The 17,172-nt window shown below is 37.6% G+C and overlaps 2 protein-coding genes across 2 annotated transcripts; both read right to left on the bottom strand.

Moving 5' to 3' along the window:
- Window positions 1–63: 63 nt before the first annotated feature.
- On the bottom strand, window positions 64–7,548 carry LOC134811573 (uncharacterized). The gene is made up of 8 exons (XM_063818537.1): window positions 7,369–7,548; window positions 6,906–7,071; window positions 6,261–6,437; window positions 5,371–5,549; window positions 3,069–3,207; window positions 2,452–2,610; window positions 1,879–1,979; window positions 64–1,753 (listed from the first exon to the last, which is right to left on the bottom strand). Exons 1-8 carry the CDS (start codon window positions 7,479–7,481, stop codon window positions 319–321), a joined length of 2,469 nt encoding a protein of 822 aa, XP_063674607.1. The 5' UTR covers window positions 7,482–7,548; the 3' UTR covers window positions 64–318.
- A 166-nt stretch (window positions 7,549–7,714) lies between these two features.
- LOC134811070 (uncharacterized) lies at window positions 7,715–10,659 on the bottom strand. Its single transcript, XM_063817783.1, has 2 exons — window positions 10,467–10,659; window positions 7,715–10,281 (listed from the first exon to the last, which is right to left on the bottom strand). Exons 1-2 carry the CDS (start codon window positions 10,651–10,653, stop codon window positions 8,174–8,176), a joined length of 2,295 nt encoding a protein of 764 aa, XP_063673853.1. The 5' UTR covers window positions 10,654–10,659; the 3' UTR covers window positions 7,715–8,173.
- Window positions 10,660–17,172: the final 6,513 nt, after the last annotated feature.

Raw genomic sequence — 17,172 nt, 5'->3', positions numbered from 1 at the left:
CTGATCTGATCTTCAGATCTTGCCCTAGTTGGAGACATTGTCAAAAAATACTCAATGCAGATATGTATATATATAACTTTTGGTATTGTATAAACAAGTTACAAATTAATACTTCCTACAAACAACATATTAGTCATGCGTTAAAATGTACCAGGGCATTACTGAGTAGTACTTACACGACTACAAATGTATCAAAAGTCCAATATACATGACATTTGTCAGTTTAAGATAAAAACCGGTCAACACAACCCATAAAACCGGTGGTATAACCTGTGTAGCTGATCGTCAAACTGTATATAATATTATAGATAGCATAGTCTACGAGAGTGCTTCGTTCGAGTGAACAGATATACCCATATCCCAGAAATCGTCACTTATCTTACTCAGTGCATCATCGTCCTCTTTAACAGACTGAACATTTTGGGGGACGTTTTCTGATTGGGGAGATCTACTTGCCTCCGACTCTGCCACAGAGATATTGTCTACACTTGTGGAGGCTTCTATCGGAGGGTCGCTTGTTTGATGCTGACTGTTGTGGAAGTTATGAACTTGATGTCCATGTTGCTGAACAGGAAGTCCCTGTTGCTGAACAGGATGTCCCTGTTGCTGAGCAGGATGTCCCTGTTGCTGAGCAGGATGTCCCTGTTGCTGAGCAGGATGTCCCTGTTGCTGAACTTGGTGTCCCTGTTGCTGAACAGGATGTCCCTGTTGCTGAACAGGATGTCCCTGTTGCTGAACAGGATGTCCCTGTTGCTGAACAGGATGTCCATGTTGCTGAACAGGAAGTCCCTGTTGCTGAACTTGATGTCCCTGTTGCTGAACAGGATGTCCCTGTTGCTGAACAGGATGTTCCTGTTGCTGAACAGGATGTCCCTGTTGCTGAACAGGATGTTCCTGTTGCTGAGCAGGATGTCCCTGTTGCTGAACAGGATGTCCCTGTTGCTGAACAGGATGTTCCTGTTGCTGAGCAGGATGTCCCTGTTGCTGAACAGGATGTCCCTGTTGCTGATAACTGTATTGGTCTTGGTAATTATAGACATTGTTGTCAGAGCCCTGGTACACGGATTGTTCATTAGTGACAGAGTGATTATGACTATTAGCATAATATTCCTCATTATTTGCATAATATTCCTGGTTACTTGCATAATATTCCTCATTATTTGCATAATATTCCTGGTTATTTGCATAATATTCCTGGTTATTTAAATGATATTCCTGGTTATTTACATGATACTGCTGACTGTTTGCATAGTGTTCTGGATTATACCCCTGACTGTAATCATACTGATGGTTATGATGCTCATATTGTCCAGAGTAAGCACCAGTACCATACTGCTGAGCGCTGCGTTGTACTGAGTTGTGCACGCTAGGTTGTGCTGAGTGCTGCACGTTAGGTTGTGCTGAGTGCTGAGCGCCAGGTTCAGTGCTAGGTTGTGCTGAGTTATCATAGTGCCCACTTCCTGGTGCTTGACCCACCACGGCACTCCCCCCAGCACTAACACTGTCTTTATACAAGGCATCTGGTCGGCGCTGTCTACTTCTGGGGTTTGACATACTGGCTGAAGCAGCTAGAAGTTGTGCGTCAGTAGGAGGGGGAGCGAGTTGGGGGGTCTCAGCCAAAGTCAGGGGTTGTACCCCCTGAATACCAGCCAGGTAGTTCTGTGTAGGGATGGGGACTGAGGCCTCGGTACAGTTGAAAAAGAGGGGCGTAGTTCGAGGTGCCGTCTGGGACGTGTTCAAGCTCATCAGAGATCTGAAAATAAGTTATTAGCTATTCAGTTATTGTTGTTATTCATTTATATTGAATAGAGTACATGTATACGACGTTTGTAAGGCATATAAAAGCAAACTAGCAGCGAAATAATACTATTTCTGTACTTGATTAGATCGTCGTTCATGTGCTGTCTTCCTGAGTAAACGTTCTGGAAACACTGTCGTCTTCTTACAAAGCCAACCAGGGGTGGAGGCACTTTGTCAACCTGTACGGGTATGTAAGGGATAATATAATACTTTATCAACCTGTATGGGTATGTAAGGGATAATATATGTGATAATTAATTAATGTAAGGGAATATATTACACTATACATTATTCAAATTACAGTACCTGTTTTCTATAAATGAACGAAAGTTGCTATACATTATAAATGGTATATCAATACCATATGCTGCTAACAGTATACATTACATACTTCATTACATGATAAACTATGAATTTATGATTCCCTAATGAGATTCTTATCATTTTATTTACTGAATCATTTTACATGTGGTAGTATTATTGAACATTACTTCAGTAATCTTCATTTACATACCGAAGCATATCAGGTATTGAAGGTATATATTGAGGTATATAATGAGGTATTGAAGAACTAACTACAGTAAAACAATAGAGCACATCACACTTCACACATCACACATGTACAGTAAAATAGTACCCCATAGTACTCACCTGCTTAACAAGAGCGGCCAGGTTATCTGAAAGTCCCTCAGTACTGGCTATCTTCACTGACAAGTCCCTAGCGTAGTTTATAACAATACCCACGTTAAGTTTAGCGGTCACTGACTGGGCAAAGTGGAGGAGCTGGTCGGAGGTACCGCACGCTAGAACCTGGGTTTAATGCACCATAATATGGAAGTGAAATACTGTGTTTGGTAATTGATATTTACACAATGATGTTACAAATATATTTGAACAATCTTAAATAACTTAAAACTTCAATTTACAGATCTGTGGGTAGATAACGAATGCAGAATATATGCAAGTTCTGTGCAAGCATTGCCTGATGTAAGCATTTAATAAACAATTAATTCAATTAATTCATTACCAGTTGAATAATGTTTTAATGCAGACAACGATATCATGATTATGGACTAGCGTATGCATGTCATGGAAACCATGCTACCAGGACTGCAGTACATACCCACCATGACTTTAATGGTGTTTCTATTGAGATTAAAATTAGCAACTTTCACGTGAATATTTTAAAAGTTTTTATTCAGGATTATAAAAGTTCAGAATATTCAAAATTAATGACACCATCCGATTAAAAAGGAAGTGTCACGAACCTCCTCCTTGTGCATCAATATGATAGAAGTACCGATGAATATCTCAAAGTGAGCGGTGTTGTGTTGGGAGAATAACACGTCCCATAGTCTGAGGATGTCCTCCGTTTTAAACTCGTTCTTAAACATCAGCAGATACCACCTGTGTGATATTGTGTGATATTGTGTGATATTGTGTGATATTGTGTGATGTTGTGTGGTATTGTTTGATGTTGTGTGATATTGTGTGATATTGTGTGATATTGTGTGATATTGTGTGATATTGTGTGATATTGTGTGATATTGTGTGATATTGTGTGATGTTGTGTGATGTTGTGTGATATTGTGTGATATTGTGTGATATTGTGTGATATTGTGTGATGTTGTGTGATGTTGTGTGATGTTGTGTGATATTGTGTGATATTGTGTGATGTTGTGTGATATTGTGTGATATTGTGTGGTATTGTGTGATATTGTGTGATATTGTGTGGTATTGTGTGGTATTGTGTGGTATTGTGTGATGTTGTGTGATATTGTGCGATAGTGATAATGCTACGAACAAGCTTGTCAACTTAGTCGATATTGTTAAACATTGAGTAACGAATATCTTTAGTTGCCTGGCGATTTAGGGCAATTTAAGCTATGATTCTTACAAATTTGACAGTTGTTACAGAGTAACATACTGTACAGTGTACAGGTGTACGTGATTAAAATTATTGTTATAAAAACCTAAAGCAAAAGAGCCAATGACCACCAGTAAGCTGCTCAATGTGAAGGTTACTGGTGGTGTACGTGATTAAAATTATTGTTATAAAAACCTAAAGCAAAAGAGCCAATGACCACCAGTAAGCTGCTCAATGTGAAGGTTACTGGTGGTGTACGTGATTAAAATTATTGTTATAAAAACCTAAAGCAAAAGAGCCAATGACCACCAGTAAGCTACTCAATGTGAAGGTTACTGGTGGTGTACGTGATTAAAATTATTGTTATAAAAACCTAAAGCAAAAGAGCCAATGACCACCAGTAAGCTGCTCAATGTGAAGGTTACTGGTGGTGTATGTGATTAAAATTATTGTTATAAAAACCTAAAGCAAAAGAGCCAATGACCACCAGTAAGCTACTCAATGTGAAGGTTACTGGTGGTGTACGTGATTAAAATTATTGTTATAAAAACCTAAAGCAAAAGAGCCAATGACCACCAGTAAGCTGCTCAATGTGAAGGTTACTGGTGGTGTACGTGATTAAAATTATTGTTATAAAAACCTAAAGCAAAAGAGCCAATGACCACCAGTAAGCTGCTCAATGTGAAGGTTACTGGTGGTGTACGTGATAACATTATTGTTATAAAAACCTAAAGCAAAAGAGCCAATGACCACCAGTAAGCTGCTCAATGTGAAGGTTACTGGTGGTGTACGTGATAACATTATTGTTATAAAAACCTAAAGCAAAAGAGCCAATGACCACCAGTAAGCTGCTCAATGTGAAGGTTACTGGTGGTGTACGTGATTAAAATTATTGTTATAAAAACCTAAAGCAAAAGAGCCAATGACCACCAGTAAGCTGCTCAATGTGAAGGTTACTGGTGGTGTACGTGATAAAATTATTGTTATAAAAACCTAAAGCAAAAGAGCCAATGACCACCAGTAAGCTGCTCAATGTGAAGGTTACTGGTGGTGTACGTGATTAAAATTATTGTTATAAAAACCTAAAGCAAAAGAGCCAATGACCACCAGTAAGCTGCTCAATGTGAAGGTTACTGGTGGTGTACGTGATTAAAATTATTGTTATAAAAACCTAAAGCAAAAGAGCCAATGACCACCAGTAAGCTGCTCAATGTGAAGGTTACTGGTGGTGTACGTGATAAAATTATTGTTATAAAAACCTAAAGCAAAAGAGCCAATGACCACCAGTAAGCTGCTCAATGTGAAGGTTACTGGTGGTGTACGTGATTAAAATTATTGTTATAAAAACCTAAAGCAAAAGAGCCAATGACCACCAGTAAGCTGCTCAATGTGAAGGTTACTGGTGGTGTACGTGATTAAAATTATTGTTATAAAAACCTAAAGCAAAAGAGCCAATGACCACCAGTAAGCTGCTCAATGTGAAGGTTACTGGTGGTGTACGTGATTAAAATTATTGTTATAAAAACCTAAAGCAAAAGAGCCAATGACCACCAGTAAGCTACTCAATGTGAAGGTTACTGGTGGTGTACGTGATAAAATTATTGTTATAAAAACCTAAAGCAAAAGAGCCAATGACCACCAGTAAGCTACTCAATGTGAAGGTTACTGGTGGTGTACGTGATTAAAATTATTGTTATAAAAACCTAAAGCAAAAGAGCCAATGACCACCAGTAAGCTGCTCAATGTGAAGGTACAGATCGCTATCAAAATATTGAACAAGATCAGCAGTGGAGGATAGTTGGGGGGAAATGTCCAGGGTTAGTAGTCTGTCACGAAGTAAGGGCATCAGCTTCACAAAACACCAGAACGTCAGGGATTCCTCCTGATGGCAGATTATTAATGATCACAACACATGCAGTAAAGTTTCGCTCATTTAGTTAAAGAGGAACTGTTTTCTAATTAGCCAACATTTGAAGATTTGATCTAATAGTTCACTTATATTCAACACACCTGTAAAGTAAGCAGAATAGGAGTCACAATCTCATTCATTGTGTGATATGGTGTGATATTGTGTGATATTGTGTGATATTGTGTGTGTTTATATTAACACACCTGTAAAGTAAGCAGAATAGGAGTCACAATCTCATTCATTGTGTGATATGGTGTGATATTGTGTGATATTGTGTGATATTGCGTGTGTTTATATTAACACACCTGTAAAGTAAGCAGGATAGGAGCCACAATCTCATTCACTGTGTGATATTGTGTGATATTGTGTGATATTGTGATATTGTGTGATATTGTGTGATATTGTGTGATATTGTGTGATATTGTGTGATATTGTGTGTGTTTATATAACACACCTGTAAAGTAAGCAGAATAGGAGCCACAATCTCATTCACTGTGTGATATTGTGTGATATTGTGTGATATTATGATATTGTGTGATACTGTGTGATATTGTGTGATATTGTGTGATATTGTGTGATATTGTGTGATATTGTGTGATATTGTGTGATATTGTGTGATATTGTGTGATATTGTGTGATATTGTGTGATATTGTGTGATATTGTGTGTGTTTATATTAACACACCTGTAAAGTAAGCAGAATAGGAGCCACTATCTCATTCATCCCCTGAACATAAGAAACTTCAGTATCGTAAGCACTGAGTGTAATGAGAATACGACGTAACATCCTCAGTCCTTCTCCGTCCTCCTCCGCAAAGTACGGGTGTTGCCGTTCTGTCCGCCTCACGTCCTTTCCTATTGTCTGATAACATTACCTTTTATCCCATAAATCAATTTTTTCAATTAAAGAGGATCTAATTCTTAGAATTCGTTTTTGTAACAAAGATTAGTAAAAACTAATTACAACTCATTCAAAAGTTGCTTAACGGATAGCACGAATAGTAATGTATGTTTGTGTAAATCAGCCCCCCCCCCCCCCTCAGCACCTGATAATTGATAACATAAACCGGCGCAATTTGGCGCAATCTTAGGGGGGCGCCAAATTGTCGTTTTAATGTGGGACAATTTCGAAAAACTTAACTACGGTACTAGCAAAACTGCGCGTTTTGCTCTAGAAACACATTTTTTAAGAGATTTTACCGGCGTATCCTCTAAAATCATCTAATTTGTTATATTTTAGGGAGGGGCACTAAAAGGGGAGGGGGCGCCAACAGGAGGGCGCTTTTTTATGATGAACTTTAATTCATAAAGATAACACCAAGCCACAAACCTTGATGGACTGTTTCATTTCTCTATCAAATAGCTCGGGCTGAGCGTTAATCCACCCGTTTCGGAGGTGCTCGTACTCTTTCAGCATCTTATCTCTTGCGGTGTGTCTGATGAGGCTAGTGCTGTCTCGGTCCCATAAGCTTAACATTACCGGCCATGCTTCCCGTCTGAAAAGTAACGGACTCATGTTATGAAATTGACAACACGTGAGCATATTATACCTATTACAATAATACAAGATGAAATAGCCGAAAATTGAAGAATGATCATTGATCGTCACGTCCAGATAAACATTAGACATTCTGCGGTGATATTTTAATTTGAAGTAGACAGACAAAGATCAATAAAGGAAATGAGTATTTAGCTATCAACCTGGTGTCTAGGAAATGAGTATTTACTAATTATGTACTAATTATGTACTAATTATGTACTAATTATGTACTAATTAAGTACTAATTATCAACCTGATGTCATCTGAGAGACCGTGAAAGAAACTGGTTTTCCTAAGCTTGTATTCATCCAACAAACGACCCTCGTTATCAAAGTAACTAGGCCATGAGTACAGATCTATTTCCATAATGCTGCAAACAGAAAGTGAGCTATCTCATCAGGGTAACCCACTGTCAGCCATCTGCCATTGACTGCGGAGTAAAGGTGATGTGAGAAGGTGCAATTCATATCAACTTAAATAAAGTTTATTGTTGAAAAGTGCAGGGCAATAATATGAGTATAAATCCGAGGAAAAGGTCTAATTTGAATAATGCAGACAGGTACCTATCATGTCCTATGTTACGACTGAATAAGAAGTTTGTGCAGAAACGCAATGAAAAATTTTGTATTGGATAAATTGATAATAAAATTGATGACATAATAGTTAGTAAAAATAATTTTTTATAATTTAATTTGTTAAAACTTGGTTAAAATAAGTTAAGGTTAAATTTGTGAAAATGAAATTTAAAACAATTGATTAAAAACTATGTGAAAATATAACTTGTACGTTAAAAACTTTTTAACGTGGTTAGATTTGAAAACATAACAACTTTTTACTGAGTAAAAAGTTAAATCAAACAAAAAATGTCATTATATTAAACCCACTTATTGAAATGAGAAGGGGCAAAAAGTGGGAAGGGGCACTAATAGATAAAAACAATGCCAATTATGGTAATTCTAAAACATCCAAATGGTGGATCATTTAAATAACTTACAAATTCATGTATTCCAAATAAAAATCTAGGAAGAAAAGTAAATTCTATAGTTTCGTTGAACTTTTCAATGTAAAATGCTAATGTACTTCTTGACATTTCTGATGACGACCTCATTTCCATCGACATCATTAAGCAGCCACATTAGTGGTGATACCAAGTCTTCTAGTGCGTACATTTCCTCATCAGAAATGCTCTTCTCAGCAACAGAAACCAAATCCTTTGTCAGAACTTCCAAATAGAAGTTATCCACTATTTCTCCTGAATCCAAAATGGTTGTTATCTTTTCAGCCAAGTAGTTGAATACAACCGATTTGTCGCACATGGTTTCAGAATTTTGACTTGCTACCCAATCAAAGTCATTGTGAGCAGCAATATGGCTGATGTATCGTGTCAGGGCCACGTGACCATTACTTCTCACTATCTCCCATAGTGCACGAATAACGTTAATGGGTTGGTCAAGCGAGAACTTATACCTCTCCAGAACATCAATGATAATGTCCCCAACAGTCTGGTTCATTTCAGGGTCTTCTATTTCAGAGGGTACAGCAGCAAGAACAAGTTGTGCTCCAGCAGCTAAAAAGGCAGGATTTTCCTCTTTGAGGGCTCTTTTGATGTATCTCTTAACAACAGGAATAGCCTCTAAAACTGTTGCTGCATGTGTCTTGCTACCATTTCTGGTTAAGTATTGGTAAAGTATTTCACACGCACGTCTAGAAAGAAGACAATCCTTTGCACACTGATTACTACGCAAGAAGGTAAGCAACTCCGTAAAAAGACCGTTGATTGATTCAATCAGCTCGATTTCGTTTTTTGTGCTATAGACATACACAAAGCAGTAAAATTCAAGGATTGATAAGATAAGGTTGTATCTATCAGGCATTGTACTTTTCTTCAAGCCTTTCAGATTCTTCAAGTACTGCAGTAAGAATGGCACCATCTCCCTGACTGGAGTCACCACTTTATCTGCCATATTATGTTTGTTGAGAGACGATCCCAAAGCAATGACCACAGTATCCACACAGCTGTATGATTGTGAATTTGCGAAGGCAAAGTCTTTGATAATGTTGAATAAGTCATGCTTGTCCAACAAACTTTTGTAGTTGTCACTGAATGGAACAAATTCTTCCTTGCTGTAATAGAATATGAATAAAATGCATACTTCAGCCGTATTCATCTCATTGACCTTTTTGTGGCCCAAACAATGAGGAGGAAATCTTTCTGCCATATGTCTACCATTACTGCGAATTCCTGGACTTTCAATGACAGCCAATAATGTTGGCAGCATTTCGCTTCTTTCTTCCATCGAAATAGTAAGATAGCTGCCCATCAATTTCTCAACAAACATACTGAAAAAGAGATGAACATGGTCAAACTCCATAACTTTTTCCTTGAGTTTTATGAGATTTAGAACAAAGTTGCTTTTAATAACCGTTAAGAAGTCCTCGATCTTTACATCTGGAAACAATGTTGCATAAATTACCATATTTATCGACTCCACTACTTTTCTGCGTTCATTTGACTCTAGAACGTCTCTGGCTTTCTTTAAATCAGAGCAAACCGTGTTGATATACTCAAATATGAAGGGCAGAAGTGGCTTTACAGCGGGAACTAATTTCCGCTTAATAGATGGAATTTCTTGTTCAGAAGAACCAATTGTGGCCAATGTCTCAACTAATCTGTGCAAAAGTGCCTCTCTTCCTCGCTTTTCACGATTGTTAGAGTGAGCATTGTAATGAAGACTCACGATAACTGACAACAGCTTCATGACACCTTGCTCCACAACTATTATTATCTCTTCATCACAGGAGTTATCAACTAGAAGATGTACTAAATTAACAGTATCTTTTACAAGTGTTTCATCATGCCAATGAGTCTTAACACCTTGTAGTATTTTCGGTAAGGCTGAAAAGACGTTATTGGAGACAGGACTATGAATCTTTTCAAAGTGGAGAAACTTCGTCAAAATTTCAGTCAACGATTGTACAACAATCTTGAGACTGGAAACATTGTTTTCATAGAATGGCAGTAACCCAGATAGGGCAAGGGTTACAACTGATCTAGTCCCACCATGATCTATGATCAAACGTATCAAAGGGCTCATGTCAAGATATCCAAGATACGAAAACATTTTTTGAAACAGTTCAGATTCTATAGTCACAAACAATGCCAAATCTGAAACATTATAGTTGTTAAGATTAAGCTACAATATAATAAACAAATAGATCTACCCTAACCTATCCATAGGTACATACATTTAAAATAAAATATATAATTTGTAATAATTTCTCTTATCTATTTTCACTGTCCAAACAAGAAATATTGACTCATGTTATTTTACTCAAACTTGTTCACAATACCTGCTCTTGATTGGAGATCAAACTGTAATTCACCGTAGCCCCAATTGTTGCATATTCTTATATACTCGACTAACTTCTTGCACAGTTCTCGAGTTTCTGGCTTAGGTCCACACATACAATCACAGCAGACTGTGGCTTTAAACTGTTCTAGGTTTATCCTAGTGTTGAACATAGACGGATGCACCATTGTAATAACTCTGAGGTTGGAAAATAATGTAACATCGAAAACTATACTCTCATAATCATACCTTAAACAAACAATAGTTTCCTGGATGTGGGTAGTTATCAAGAGAACTTAAATTTTCAATTTAAAATACTATAGAACATGTATGAGCCTTCATAAAACCTTTATTGCTGGATTAAAACAAAGATATTATACCTGGAGGGGGATTTGTTTTAAAACATGTTATATATTATAATTGTGGGTGGCGTCGTTATATATTATATATAATATATTATATATTATATATTATATAATATAGATATTACATATTATAACTTCTTTATGAAGCACCACACTGTGGTTATAAAGTCCGTTTACCGTACACCAAGACTATTCGACCTCATCACTTGTATGTTGAACCATTTTCTATTTCCATTCTATTTCACTTACAACGCCTCTATTATAATACAGCAGATGGTTGAAAAGGGCATTGCTGTGGACAACCGTTGAGCAGCTCAACAAAAGCGCGAACACATGGAGACAAAAGAGAGAGGGAGAGGACCATCAAATTTCTTTGAAAAAAACACGTGGGAACAAAACAATCACTCAACCAATAAACATCTCGAACTATTAATTGAAAACGGAGCACCTCACCAACTAGTTAAAAATAATAAATCTTCCATTAGATCATGTACGATAAAAGCACAAGAGTCTATGAAGCATTTCCTAAGTCACAGCACGTGTTGGTCATACTGTTGTAAAAATCAGAGGACTCTAGCTCATGCTCATTACTGCCCGAGATGTCCACACAGCTTATATATTGCCATCATCATACTTGTAACATCCTCTGAAACAGATATACTCTCTAGAAGCTCCTCAAATGATAAGTTAAAATCCAGATCATGGTAAATGTCAGGTATGGTGTTACATCTGGATACCACGGTGGTCGATCTTACTTCACTTGCTGTAGCTGCACTGTCACCCAAAGTACTTAAAATCTTATTTGACTTAGAAAGTAGCTTGGTACCACGTCTCTACTACTCTCTGAACACGTGATCTCTCTTAATCACCAGATACCTCGAGGAGACTTAACTTATTATGTACTAATTATGTACTAATTATGTACTAATTATGTACTAATTATGTACTAATCATGTACTAATTATGTAGGGCACTTTCAAAAACTATGTTAACGAATCTGTCACGGGAACAATTTCATCTTCTAGAAGCTCTCATTTGATGGATATACCCAATATTTTGATCAAACTGTGGGACATCTAATTATGCACTATGTAGCATATCTCCTCCACTTTTATTGTTTGAAATATATCATATTATTTAAGTAGTTTTTCTCGTTTTCCGTTCGACGGTCAACATAGTCCACCTTCAGTCCTCTCCTACATTAATCTAAGTTTAGTATAACTATTGCTTCTCACCACATCTCATTATCCGTATCACTTAATTTTAAACACATTTTCAATTCTTTCTCAAGGAGAATTCAGTCATTATGAAGCACCACAATGTGATTATAAGGTCCGTTTGGCGTTTACCCTGCACCAAGACTATAAGACCACAGCACTCACGTGTTTTCTAGTTCCATTCTAATTCTATTTCTATTTCACTTAAAAACCTCTAAATTATACAGCAGATGGTTGAAAAGGGCATTGCTGTGGACAACCGTTGAGCAGCTCAAAAAAAGCGCTAACAGCTGGAGACAAAACAGAGATGGAGAGGACCTTCAAATTTCTTTGAAAAAACACGTGCCAGGAACAAAACAATCACTCAACCAATAAACATCTCGAACTATCAATTGAAAACGGAGCACCTCACCATCTATTTAAAAATAATAAATCTTCCATTAGATCATGTAGAATAAAAGCACAAGAGTCGATGAAGCATTGCCCAAAGTTAAAGCACGTGTTGGTCATACTGTTGTGCCCACTTTCCCACAGCAGCTGCTTCCAAAGCTCCAATGAAAATTTTCCAGACTACAACACCTCACAACTAACGATTGGGTGAGTCTCTTGTTTATTATAAATTCAAAGCTCTGAAAGTGCAGTTATTATCTGTGCTGATGTTATGAAGTTTGGTTTTAAATTTGTAATGTCTCTTCGTGCTCTCGTTTATTGCCCAAGTAAATTTAAGATCAATGTTGACAATCTTTTATAAACTTTGTACAAATACAAAGTTCAAGAGTTACTCAGTAACAAGAACATCTATACATCTTATAAGTATTTGAACGTAAGCCTTAATTACGTATCTTCACTGTAGCCGTAGGATTATAGGATATTTATAAAATAGACAAAGTTCTCTTGCTAGTCAGTAGTCATTGGCTTTAAAGTATATTAAATCTTACTTTTAAAGATACGTGATACCAATCACTGCACACTTAGTAATATTTCACTGTTTTAGCAGCTGATATGCTACGAAGACTTTGCATCACTGTAGCGGTATTGCAAACACTATGCAATGTAATAGTTATAAGTGATGACAACGAAAAGTTGGGTAACACTGGTGAAATTCAACTTTCTGTTGTCCCATCAATGGATGGTGGACCCATTATTTGGAAGCAGGCAGTGACCATTTCATGCTCATGGGAAGCTGGAAATCGTGCGTATGGCGACATGGTAGTCGGAGAAACTTGGGAATCCCTTTATTTTGATCCAATGTGCGGAGAGATTGTGAGCCTGGAAGATCCAGAACAAAGAGTTTATTTCAGCAGTGATGACGATATTGGACTTGCTTCCCTCGTCATTAAGAACGTCACGGCAATAGATGCAAGAATTTTTGCTTGTATGGTATCTCGTAAAGGAAATTCTAATCAAATCACTCTCGATATCCTTGAACCCCCCACCGCTATGGTTAACAATTTGAATGCTCTCCCAGGATTCACCAACGCCACCCTGACTTGGGGTACTGTCGCGGGAGCCACTTTCTACAAAGTCGCATGGGTATATGACATAGGTGGGTCTAGAATCTGGACAGAGATTAAAACTTCTTATAACTATTACACGATTTTGGACCTACCCACTGATTCTTAAGTCACAGCTCAAGTCATTGCTGGAAACGATGCTGGAATAAGAAGTAATTGGAGATTGGTTTACTTTAGGACGAGGGAAGGAGAGTTGAGGCTTGTCTTCTACATGATTCGTCAAGAGAAAGATATCAACAAAATACATAATGGACCAGAGGGCTTGGTAATTGCAGCTCTAATCAAAAAAGAGACGGGGGAACTAGTAGATATAGGAACAGTGGGCCACTCTGGAACCAACTCCAAGGTGGCTGATTTGATATGTGAGAGTCGTGGATACAAGAAAATGCAACACATGACGACAAATGTTGAATACTTACATTTCCCCGAAGAACTCTATCAGATTGGAGGTGGGATCAACACTTTGATAAAGGGAGTAACATGTCCAGATAATGCAACAGATATATCCCACTGTACATATGAAACTGAAAAGAATGGACAGCACTACAACGACTTGTATCTATACTGTGAGGAGAATGGTGACGCTACAACTGATTTCTCGTCCAGTTACTATACCACGGAGCATCCCACAAAGCCCATCACTGAAGTTACATCTGATTGGTTTGATACATCTCCTCCACCTTTCACCAGTGAAGAGCCTACCGAAGAAGAGATCCCTACCGCCGATAATGGATTGGAAATTGAGTTTGGAGGACTTGATTTGAAGATGTTTTTGGGGAGACTGCGTAGACAGTGGGACTTTTAATTCTGAAACAGTGATTCGACATTGATTATGAAGTGATTGTCATGAAAAAAATGCTTGCGTCATGGACTTTTCAAATCATTGTATTAGGGAATATTCAACTATAATTAAGTTTAGATTTACAAAAAAATTATGTACTAATAGATGTTTTTTGTTTAATAACTATCTATTTTGGTTTCTCTTCTTACAGTGATTCTAGTAAAAAAATCAAAAATTTGGCATTCAGAATTGATGGTAATACTATATTATGATAAAATTTTAATTTAATTAAAGTCGGTAAATCTATCTGCTCGTCGAAATTTCTCAAGCATTTCTCAAGGTACCAGGTTTGATTCTCTGCTGAGCCGTTGTTGATGCTCAGCTAAGGATCCTGAGTGGTCTATGCAGCCCCCCGGTCCACTCAGCCGAATGCTAGAGAAATCAGGTGTGAGGTTTATTTGAGGAGCTGCGCATTGCAACGAAGCCTCGGGCGAAGAAAGCATGGTATGCACTACCTTAATTGTCGCTGGCCTAATGTATAATTGAATTGGCTGGTTACACGTTACAAATATGGCTGTTGGAATGTCCAAATCTTACTATCTTACTATAAAGCGAGATCAAAGATGGTAGATCAAAGATCTACAATATGTACTCAGAGGTTGAGGAAGAAAAGGAGGAGGTAACTGTTTTGCCACCGCCATGAAGCAATAAGTTAAGAAGAAATAGAGATATGTGAGACAGTTAAACTAAAATTTTAGTTAAACAAAAATTTCAATTTTATGCCATTTATTACAGAGTAAACAAAGGAATCCTAATTCAATGTGTAGAATGGTTGTCACTCTTTGAATGGATTAGATATAGGTTGACGGGGTAAATGCAAAGGAGTGTGCGTTCTGTTCGCTATTGCTTTTTTTTTAAATTGTTTTCGAAAAAATTTCTTAAAATTATACTCTTGTTCATTTTTACACATTTGCTCACATCACTCACAGTCAGCCGCTCTGACATGGTTAACCACCTTCCTTGTGTTGTTGGTTAATCATATGAGCGGGATATAAATACCTCATTTCATTTCAAAAATTTTGCGCAATATTTTGATATTTTCATGACATCCGAAATCATTACATCCGAAATCATGACATCCGGAATCATGACATCCGAAATCATGACATTTTGTCATGATTTACAAATATCTTAGAAAGTTTGCGAATATTTTTACCTGTCAAAACAGGCAAAACATGACATGAAAAACGCTCCCGCATATTTGATCAGATGAACGAATATTTGACATATCTGACGGGGATATCATATAAAAAATATCCTTGTGTTTGAAGAATTATATCAAAATAGTTAAGAATTTTTCAACAAATTTTACTAGGACTCGCCTGTAGCAGGCTTTGCCCCCCTGGATCGGGCTCTGTCACTTTGGATCATTGTGGGGCCCAAAAATATCCCATTGGGTGATAAAAACCATGAAATATTTCACCCAGATATAATTATATACGACATATTTTTAATGATATTGACCTGGGTCCCTTTCCCTGGCTACCCATACCTTAACGAGACGATCCAAATCGTCAATGATTGTCTATTATATCAACCTTCATTTCGAACTTGAGAACAGATTCAAGGCTAAAGTACGGCAGCCGCATTTCCACGACTCTATGACAAGTAAGGAGGGACCAAAATGTGTTGCTGCAGAGTTCAATATTTTTTCACCAGGAAACGAAGCGAGAATTTTTCCTACCAAACTATTATATGAATCCTTCAATAGCACAAGAAAGGACTCTCGCTCAGGAGGAATCTGTATCGGAATTCACTGCTCACTCTCAGGAAAAGTGGAAAGGTTAAAAACAGGTTGCCTTGACTTCCAAGCCGTGACAATTTTTCCGCAAGACGACTGCAAATTCACCATTATTATTGTGTACGACTCTCCGGAATAGTCTTCTTTTTTCACATAGCTCAGTGTGATGATATTTGGAGACATGTGTGATGATGTGATATCATAAATTTTACTTTACTTTGAAATTTTCTTTCATTTTAGTTCTTGTACCTAGCTTGTACCGGGCGCTTGCTCTGCAGTTACAGCAACCTCTGATACATAATTATATTGATCTCAGACAAAGGAAACTTATTTTGGTTAGAATCCAATTGGCAACGTTGCTGTAAGAGTATTGCCTTTTTAGCAATCTAAGTTACCTTAACTCAACTAAACAGTTTTAATATTATAGCAAAGTTAATACTATAATATTATGGAAGATATTCCGTGTCTAAATAATAAACAAATGATTAAAAGAACCAATTTTATATTTGGCATATTATGGTAGCCTTTAAATCCAAAAATATACCGGCCATAATGCTTACTTAAAAACAACTCTAAATCAGTAGGCTGTCACTTTATTAATGCACCACACCGCTACTAAAAGTTATGCAATAAATTCTACAATCCTAATTTTGTATCGTGATGGAGACCGATGTCCATACAAAAATGTATGGCTACTTTTCACAGGCGGGGCTAAGTGCAAAGAAACTGCTGCTCACTGCTGCTCACTGCTGCTCACTGCTGCTCACTGCTGCTCACTGCTACTAACTGCTGCTCACTGCTGCTCACTGCTGCTCACTGCTGCTCACTGCTGCTCACTGACAGCAGCAGTGAGCAGCAGTTAGTAGCAGTGAGCAGCAGTGAGCAGCAGTGAGCAGCAGTTATATGCGTGTCTTTATTGGGCAACGCACGCCGCGCGCAACTGCTACTCACTGCTACTAACTGCTGCTCACTGCTGCTCACTGCTACTAACTGCTGCTCACTGCTGCTCACTGCTGCTATGGGCGCGCG

This window comes from Bolinopsis microptera, chromosome 2 (genome assembly GCF_026151205.1).
Source record: "Bolinopsis microptera isolate Bmic1 chromosome 2, MBARI_Bmic_1.0, whole genome shotgun sequence".
Taxonomy (NCBI): domain Eukaryota; kingdom Metazoa; phylum Ctenophora; class Tentaculata; order Lobata; family Bolinopsidae; genus Bolinopsis; species Bolinopsis microptera.
The sequence above is the reverse complement of the archived record's forward strand: the minus strand, read 5'-3'. Positions and strand labels throughout refer to the sequence as shown.